The 9,974-nt window shown below is 41.6% G+C and overlaps 1 protein-coding gene across 1 annotated transcript; it reads right to left on the bottom strand.

Annotated features, from left to right (window-relative positions):
* Positions 1 to 2,358: 2,358 nt before the first annotated feature.
* Positions 2,359 to 9,564, bottom strand: NPS (neuropeptide S). The gene is made up of 3 exons (XM_083439782.1): positions 9,462 to 9,564; positions 9,257 to 9,338; positions 2,359 to 2,543 (listed from the first exon to the last, which is right to left on the bottom strand). Exons 1-3 carry the CDS (start codon positions 9,467 to 9,469, stop codon positions 2,364 to 2,366), a joined length of 270 nt encoding a protein of 89 aa, XP_083295908.1. The 5' UTR covers positions 9,470 to 9,564; the 3' UTR covers positions 2,359 to 2,363.
* Between the last annotated feature and the right edge of the window lie 410 nt (positions 9,565 to 9,974).

Here is a 9,974-nt window from a genome sequence, read left to right as displayed (position 1 = left end):
ATGATCTCAAGTCTGCTCAAGCTGACATGAAGAAAGAAAGAAAGAAAGAAAGAAAGAAAGAAAGAAAGAAAGAAAGGTAACCAAGTGATATTCTAGGCTTCCATTTGAATCACCCCAACAATTTTCTGTGCTTGTCTATTGCTGTGTATGGAAGCCACTCTGAAGACAGACTTCTAAATCAATTGTTGCAATTGGTTTCAGGCGTGCCTGGTTTCTAGTGTAATCCAATGGGTAAAAGCTCACAGTCTTCCCTTTCTCTGTGTTGTAAATGTCCCCATTCCTGTCTGGTCCCCAAAGTTGCTTTGTGTTTACATCCCAATATTGGCCTCAGGGACTCCCATGCAGAGTTGGCAACATTGGGTGCATGCTGAGGCCCATTTGCAATCTGTGCATCCAACTCCTGGCCCTGCTGCTCTTCCTTCTCATTGATGTTTGCTGTTCACTTGCCCTCTCCAAGCAAGCACTGAGAGAAGCGAGGAGAAGGCTCTGCACAGTAATCTCAGCACACCTTGTCCCCTGTCTTGAAGGGTACTGTTAAATGACACCGGAGGGAGAAGCAAAGGTATGTGCAAAGCAGCAGAGTAAGGAAGAAGAGAATGTGTGCCCACTGAGGGAAGAGGCCCACTGGTAGCATCTTGCTTACCCCCCCCCCCCCAGTTTGAATTAGCACTGTTCCCCTGCTGACATGGGGATTCTCCATACATAAAAAGGCTCTTAGTAGTGTATGTACTTCTATGCTACCAGTATATTGTACTTCCCAACCACTGGTATCCAAAGATTTGGGAGCAAAAGAACAACATTATGTGCATTTTTTGTTGGTAGTATTGTTTGATGCAGTGTACATAATTCTGGCTAACATAGGTTAGTTGGAGTGCCCACACTCCCCCCCCCCATAGACCACTTGAAATTTGTTGAGGGTCTTGGTTGACCACAATGCCTGATGTAGCTATTTTGATGTGCTGTGCTACATCCTAATGATTTTTTAAATTATATTTTTATGGACACACCTTGGACCACGTGAATGAAGCTCACAGATCTTTGGTGGTCCATGGACCAGTTTGGGAACCCCTGCATTGGAAGGAAGTCTGCATTCTAAAATATACCAAAGATGCTCCTCCCAAGTGGCTTCAGATAAATCAGAAATCTCCAACTCTTGTTGACAATTTGTGCCACAAAAAATGTCCACCCTTCAGCTTGTACATAGTTTTTATTCATATGAAAACAATGATAGATGATGCTGTTTCTTTTTATGCACTTAAGACAACTCAAATTTATTATTCAGATTTTACATCTGCTTTTACAAATGTAATTATTACTGTTGAAAAGCTTAAATGGAAGTTTTGAATTTACCTTATACAATGATTAACATGTTTGCTTTGCTTTCAGAATGCAGCTAATCGAATGCCTTCATAACATCTTTATGCCAGCATGCAGAAATTCTTACATCACTTCTCTGAGGAAATGGCCACAAGGTAAAAGTCACACAAATAATGTAACTCAGCAGATGACCTTTTCTTGTTGACAAAATCTACAATGTTTTGAGACTGCACAGCTAACCAGGTCTATTTTTGTACAGCAGAGGAATAAACGCATAGACATAAAGAGGAAACTAGACTAGTTTCTGTTATAGCACACCCATTAGTTGATAGTTGGCTCATCTGAATATATGATTCTGTACATAGAGGATAATCTATATAATGATTAGGGGAAGAATATGTCATGCACATTAATCTACTTTCACTGGCGTCAATACTGGGACTAAAAACTTAACTTGTCCAAAATATAGTTCAAAACACTTTCTTGTAGAACCTGTATTGAAGAACGCTTGGTTTCCTGACACCCCTGCAGATTGAATTTGGCTTTCTGTTCCATGCAACTTCCATTTATCCAAATACCCAGTGCTTTCTATGAATGAGATTGTACTAAAATGGTTTCATGTAAATGAGCATTGTGTCAGCAAAATTACAAAACAGCGCTTCTGTGTACTAGAGATGAGCACATTCAGATTATTAAATTGGTTTCTTCACAACAGGTTCCAAATGGTTCATAACAAAACACAAGGCCCATATTTGTGTTAAGACATCTGTTAACAGGTGGAATGAAACCAAAAACACTTTTTATATCAACGCAAAAATGTATGCTGTTATTTTTTATTTTTTTAAAGAAATGCCTTTGAACAATCACATTTGCTTCACTTGGCTTGTACCATTTCAAATAAACATCTGTTTACATTATGAACACGCTGATACATTTGTCTCTGTTGGCTCCATTTCTCATCAAAAAAATGCAGTACAAACAATTTTAAAGCACATTCAGTTTAACTTTATACATTCTGATTTGTAGGTATTTCCTCCAGCACTTGCTTATGACTTGGCTCTTTGATAGGAATTTTTTTTAATTCCTGAGCCAACCCCATTCCGGAAGGACCTCTTAATATAAGACTTCTCCAGAAAAGGCTTTAACAATGCTAGTTCTTCGGACCCATCCACCTTGGCTAGGCAACTATTGAGCAGGAGGAGACAGTAATCAGAGTTCCCAGACAGCTGGCAATTCAAAGAAAAAGGATTATTTTGGTTTGTTTGTCTGTTTTTTTAAAAAAATAACAGATAAGGAAAAGCCATGTTATGGATTTATATGCTTGTGACAGGGGCACATACGTACGTATACACACAAACTCATTTAGGCTTAAAAAGACATGGATGAATTTGTATTAGCTGTAGATTAAGGGTATAGAATGTCAGGTTTTCATAAGGTCCATGGATATGAAAGCACAGCTTACCTGGAAGAATTGTTAGTATTGTAGACTGTGCTCAGAAGCGAGCCATTTTACTGTATCATTAATGATGTTCTATTGTTCTGGCTTTCTTTTAAGATAGGGCTACTTTTCCTGTCGCTGATTTTTGTGTGCGTGACTAATCATCTAACCGTATATGCTGACAGGGAAAAAAATACCTTTATATAGTCAAACTTCAGAGTGCACGGCTGATGCTTTTTAATGAGGCTTTGAGGTATTATCTTTCCCCAACCTTGTCTTAAGGGCTCAGGGAGACACCCAATAACACCCTTTTGACATGTAACCCTTACTAGCACCCTTTGAACTCAGGTAGGCCGACAAATTTTTGTGCCCTGTGAAATTGCTGACCAGGGCTTGGAACCTGGGTCTTCTCCCTTTAAAGGCAGCCATATGCTTTGTCCACCACAGCTTTGAGGGTTAAGATGCTATACGCCTTAGCTGACCAGGCCCTCAGACATGCTTCAGCAATGAATGCGTGGCAGCACTTGTGAATGGCCCCTAAGCTTCCATTCAAAAGTGGCACTGCTGTCCACTGCTGAACTCACCATAGCCAGTGAATGGTGTCATGGTCAGGTGAGGCTGCTAAGTAGCCCTTCCAAGCCATGGGACCAGTGGATAGGGTCTGACCTGGTAGACTGCTGGCCCCAGGCCTGACTCCTTGCCCTATCACATAGTTCACACAATCTGGCCCCTCCTCAAAACCAGCATGTGGAAAACAAAAACAGTGGCTCTCATGGCAAGGTAGGACATGGGAGATTTGTGGCAATGCAGCTGCCAGTGACAGGTACTCATGGGAGACTCAATGAGCCCCAAAGCAGCACAAGCTGTTTGTGGGGAGGAAATTTAAATACTCTGACCAGCAGACCTTGCCATTTTCTATCCACTATTTAAATTTCCTACGATGTCCCAGAGCAACACTGTGTTGCAGGCAATGTTGGAAATTTAAGTGGATTCTAGGTTAAGTCACCCAGTGCTACCCAAAGGACAGGACTAGTAAAATCATCTAAAGGAGGTAGGCTGGCATCATTAATGGGCCGAGGCAGTGAGGTCCTGCAGCTGGCCAAGGGTGCTGAGTGCCTAAGCCCAGCCTGATGACTTCATTTTAGCTGAGACGCATGAGCCGCCTGCACCTCCAGGCTCGGGCTGGACTAGGTAGATCTAGTTTTGGACTCATGGGTTAAAAATTAAGTTGTACCCCCAGTGGGGTCCTGGGATCCCCCAAATCCTGGAGATTTCTAATCATAGAGCTAAAAATCTCAAGGGAGATGGCCAAACCATCTGTGGGCTTTCCTCGCTTTCCAGAAATACCCAACACTTACAACATGCTTAATGCAAAAGCTTTTGAATTTCCAGAGGTATAATAATAACCACACAGGGTTTGGAATATTTTATAATATATTTTAAAGGCAAATAGAAAATGAATATGGTGTGTGCGTGTGCGTAATGAAACCATTAATGCATTTAATGATTCATATTCTCGCAATGAGATCCATTAAGAATGCTATTAAAAATGGATGACCTCTAATCAATATCCTGGCCAAACAAAAAACAAAAAAACCCCAACAACAAACCTCATAATTATTGCACAGAAACAGAAGCTTATTGATATTTAATTGAAATTCAATACAAGGGGCAGACTAATGGGTCCCTCTTATACAGGCAATGCATTTTATTAATTAAAAGGTGATTGCATAACTGTAATATGAAACTACTTTTAGTTTACAGCTCTATAAATATAAGCACAGAGCAATCCAAACTCCCACCTGTTGAAGGTGGAGGGTTAGGATGTGCCAGATGTTTTGCACAACCTTTTTTTTTTTTTTGGCTAGGCTACATGATAGAGCCCCTCTGCTCTCCCTCTTGGCAGAAGTGGCTGTTAACAGACCACCTCTTGCTTCTGTTGTACTGACTAGAGTTGGCACAGCAGAAAAATGGGGGGGGGGGGGACTGTGTTCATCATCTGCCCTGGCCAGTTTGAGCAGAAGGACTTTGGATGGAGCAGGGTTCCACCACTGACCACCCCAGTTGGGAGTTAAGTTTGGTAGCTAAGTCTCTTTGAATTCATTGAGTCTTATTTTTGAATGTATAGGATTGCACTGTTACATCCATTTTGATTCTCAGGTTGTCTATAAATCCAGAAATGGCCCTGGTCATTCCATATAAGGTGTGTGTGTGATGGAGAACACTCATATTGAAAGATGCTATCTGTCCCAAGTTGGATCCAATTTATCCTTGCAATTAATGTTTTAGTGCTGGCTCTGTAAAAAACACCATCGATGCAGAGACGGATTATATCATTTAGAAGCATATTTACTCATTTCATTTCCTCAAAAGCTTGTCTTCATTTGTTTTAACGATAAAGCTAACTTTTCTAATTACATGCTCTAGACTCAAGCTCTGCGATACCCACCTATATACAGAGTATATTACTTGTCTGAACAGGAAGAAGTTCACTGGACACTGAAATGAACACTCCCAAGTTAGGTGGAGTTACGAACCTGGACCATTTGTCCATCCTGCCCAGTGTTTGCTGCTTTACTGACTGGCGATGACACTGCACAGTTTCAAGGCCAAACTAGTTGCAAAATTAAATGTGTATTTGCATTGATGGCAATGGGGCATTTCCTCCTTATGCAAATAGCAACTTCAGAGGATGAAGTTTCCTCAGGATTGGAGCTGGGGAGGAAATGGTTACATTCCTTCCCCATACCTGCTGAGATGCTGCTAATGATCAGATCCCTGCTCCATGGGTGCTATTTGCATATATATAGCCATTTTAAATGCACATTTAACATCATGTCTTCCTGGAGATGCTAGGACTTGAACCTGGGATCTTTTGCAAGCAAAGTGTGTGCTGGACCACTAAGGTATGGTGGGTCTTCCTTCCTCCTAAGCCATCTTTCAGAGGCATGCCACAACTTGGGAGGAGAAGGTACTGGAAGAAGCACTGTAACACTATGGTAAAGTCTAGTGGAGGAAGCTTCAGTCAGATTACATACGACCCAGTGTAAAATGAGTGGCCAAATTCCCGCAGGTGGTGGTTTCCTGACAATATTACACATAGCTAGAAGAAGAAAAGTGGAGAATGAAGAATTCTACAAGATATTTTTACAGCTGTGGGATATACAGAAACACGGGACTTAATTACTGTAATAAAACTACAGTCTAATTGAGTATTACAAAGCATCGATGATCATCCTGGACAATATATCTGCTTTTTCAGTAGTAATTTATTTTGATTCGCAGAAAATTAATTTATCTCACTTGTCATTTGGCTTTGGTCCAAAGAAACTTAGGAGCAGCAGGATCTTTCAGCGCACGGTGTGTTTGGAGATAAACCGCATCTTGTATGTGAGGATTGGGCACAAGGGGACCCTCTGGTGCTAATGAATGCAGTTGCTCATGGTCTTACTCTACAGCTGGCTGTGATGCTGTTCCCTCCTGCCCTGTAGGTATTGCAAATCCACACAATCTGTTTCATTCCATGTATTCTTATGGATCTTGAGGATGCTAGTGACTACAACAAAAGGAAGCCCTTTTGGTTGCGCCACATGCTGCAGATGTTCCTCACGACTCCTGTGGTGATGCCTACCTTGTGGGTCTCCTGGAAACCCTTTGGGGAAGAGAGCACTGTCAGATTATGGGAAGGGAAATGAGTCGCTACCTGGGGTAGCCAAGCATGATTCGGAGGGGAAAGTGGGTCTGGTGCTCTTTCCCAGGACAAGGCAATACCTCCTAGAAAGGAAGGAGTCCCATCCACCTAGACGTAGTGCCCACTTGCAGGCTAGACATTCCCACTGGAATAGAGATTCACACCCCACCTTTGCTTAAAAGTTTGTCACTGATCCTGGACCCGTGAATCATAGCTCTTTCTTCTAGATCAGGTTGTTCTGCCTTGTGGGCTGTATTTACTCTTTTCCTGTTGCCAAGTCTGTACCATTCTCCTGCTTTAATAAAAATCTCCCCCTTACATACAAGTCAGAGCATCTGCTGTCATGTTTTGGGATGGGAGCAAGGACAACATATCCCACCCCACCCCTAAAGGTAAAGGGACCCCTGACCATTAGGTCCAGTCGTGGCCGACTCTGGGGTTGTGGCACTCATCTCGCTTTATTGGCTGAGGGAGCCGGCGTACAGCTTTCCGGGTCATGTGGCCAGCATGACTAAGCCGCTTCTGGTGAACCAGAGCAGCGCACGGAAATGCCGTTTACTTTCCCGCTGGAGTGGTACCTATTTATCTACTTGAAGTTTGACATGTTTTCGAACTGCTAGGTTGGCAGGAGCAGGGACCGAGCAACAGGAGCTCACCCCGTCACGGGGATTCGAACCGCCAACCTTCTGATCGGCAAGTCCTGGGCTCTGTGTTTAACCCACAGCACCACCCGCGTCCCCCACCCCAGCCCTAGTCATGCTTTAAAAAATATATGGCAAGTTGCAGTTATGTTGAAATCACTTTTGTACCACTTTAACAGCCATGACTTTCCCCAAAGAATCCTGGAAACTGTAGTTTGTTAAGGATGCTGAGAGTTGATAGGAAAGCCCTCACAGAGCTACAATTGCCAGCTCTGTTAACAAACTACAGTTCCCAGGACTCTTTGCTGGAAGTTGTCATAAGTGTTAAATTAGTGTAGGAAAGGCTTTAGCAGTATGGTGTGGATGTGACCATAGTATGGAAGGAGATGCTCACCGCATCCCCTTCAAAAGCAATGTGACTAGAAGGTCACCTTTACTTGAAATTGGAGCCCTGGCAAAACTACACATGGTGTGGTGCAATGTGTGTGCCTGGATCTACTAATGTCTTCGTCCTTTTCCAAAAGCAGATGCTGATGGGGCAGTTTTGATTGGAGTAAAGACCCAAATTGCTTTGCCAGCCTAATTCCCCAATACAACTCATTTCCCAGAAGCTGCTGTTCACCACAGGTCCAATCCAACTGCATTTATGTTTTCTTCTGTTCAGCTAATAGCAGCTGAGTGGTGATGATTTATACTAGAAAATCAGCACCAGCAAAAAGGCTCTCAGTTGTAGGGAGATGGATACAATGGCTTTTATCCAACCATTTCCTTCATCTGACAGAGCCTTTTGTGAAGGAGTTCTTCTGACAGTCTAAGACTTTCCTTCCAGGGCAGGGAACCTTTTAATGCAGTCCATTTAGTATGGGAACCCCCATTCAGATCCCTTCACAACCCCAGGAAAATCTCTGGCTGTTCCTTCAGAGAGTTGTGGAGAATATAAAATATAAATTGCACGACACAGCGTGCAATATTAAATATACCGTTTCCCCAAAGTCATAAATAATCCCAGTGAAGCTTTTGAGAATGAATTCCCAGAATTAAGCAAGTGCTGAAATATCATCTTTAGTTTCCTATCGGAATGTTGTGGTGTTTTAATGAGATGTTTTTTTAAAGGCTCAGGTGTGGAGTAACAAGAAATAATAATAAATGTTTTTATTATTACAAATAATGGAGCAGCTGCCCACGTGTATGGAAGTGATTTCCCCACCCTCCAACAATATTTTGTCTAACACTGAGATTGTACTGTTAGTTTTGAATGTACAAACAACACATTTAAAACATATTCAAAGCACACACACACACCCGCCAAGAATCCTTAGATGCTGGGGGGGGGGGGAGTATGTTAAAGGTGCTGCGCATTGTAGTTCTGTGTGAGGTAAACTACTTCCCAGGAATCATGAGTGGGATGCTTTGCATTATTATTCAAATATCTGCTAAATGAGTTTTGCACCTGTGTATCTTAAGCTTTGAGAAATAATTGGTTTAGCACTCTCTCTTCTTACCCAAGTTGAGTCTTTCGCTGTTAGATACAGCTTTAACTTTCAGAAAATATTAGTACTGTGCTCATTTGTTAAAATGTGATCCCCCACCCGCACCTCCACCCCACCTAAACATTAAAACCATTCTGTTCTCTTCAAATCTATAACTGGTCTCCATTATAGAATCACTGTTTTAAGTTAATAAAGATATAAGTAGTGCAATCCTATACAGGTCCTACACACACTGATCTGGGGGAAACTCCCATGGAATCCAAGGAGACTTAAGAAATAAATATAAGTCAGATTGCACTGCTAGATAGATATATTGGACAAAAGTGATTGGGCGGGGGGGGGGGGGGAGAAGAAGCCATACTAAATCAAGTTTATAGCATCGAACACATTAATTCTCAGTTTCACGCTTCAATCACTGGAACAGCATCCCTCACATAAAGTGACTAAAGTCTGGATTCATGGAAATCAATAAGTGGAAGGTTGTTACAGCTTTTGTAGGTGCACAAAAATGCTTAACAGAACAAGTCCTATGTAATGCCATAGCTAGACTTCCATAAAGGGCATTTGACAGAATTAAGTTGAGTATGTTTAATAATGTTGGTGCTTAAAGGAGTTTTATATGATATTTTAAAAATTAATTACATAGTATATCTCTAGCTAAGTAAGGTTTATTGCTTACCGTAGAAGGGACAAGAGGGTAACATCTCCACATCTGCATTGCCGAGATCCAGAGAATTAATAGAACATTTAGCCTGAGGAGACTGGATAAAAAACACCCAAAACGGAAAAACCACCATGTATTAGTTTAACACCCATTCAGAAGACAAATGGCATTTTATACACGATGCTATAATTTTCCCCAAACATATATCTGATATATTTACCTGGTCATTTCTTCTATTCTATTTTATGAAACTTTCAGCTGCAAGTAGAAATCCACAGCTGTATAAGCACTCCCCTTATCTTACTCCTAAACAACCATTTTATACCAAAGGTTCAGGAGCAAAAATGTCACCAAATCGCATTTATGTCTGACTAATTGGTCACCGGTTGGCCTTTATTCTTGTTAAATGGGGGTGGGGAGATGCAAGGAGGCAGCTTCACTCCCAGCATGGAGATACCAAGTGACTAAACTGACAACATTGCCATTAAAACCATGGCATTTTAACGAGGCATTTAAAATCATTCACACCTGGCCTTTGTCTCTGTGGGACAAATTGTCCAATGTCTACACTGTTTTATAAAGGTGTACACTGTATGCTAAATTAGTTGTACCTGTTGTATATAAGGCTTGGGAGGGGGAAAAGGGGGGGATCCCCACACCAATTTATTAAGCAAGAATATTTTAAAGAATTTTTATTCCAGGTTGTATTTTTAAAATTTGTACATTATATTTG

Source organism: Podarcis tiliguerta (assembly GCF_965153285.1).
Source record: "Podarcis tiliguerta genome assembly, chromosome: 5".
In the NCBI taxonomy this organism is placed as follows: Eukaryota; Metazoa; Chordata; class Lepidosauria; order Squamata; family Lacertidae; genus Podarcis; species Podarcis tiliguerta.
This window is presented reverse-complemented; position numbering and strand designations above follow the sequence as displayed.

What these genes read in the sequence shown, in the direction of transcription:
- NPS (XM_083439782.1), bottom strand. An exon ending in ACCCTCTTGTCCCTTCTACG is followed by an intron (nt 2,544 to 9,256) that starts GTAAGCAATAAA and finishes TTGAATTGCCAG; the next exon opens with CTGTCTGGGAACTCTGATTA.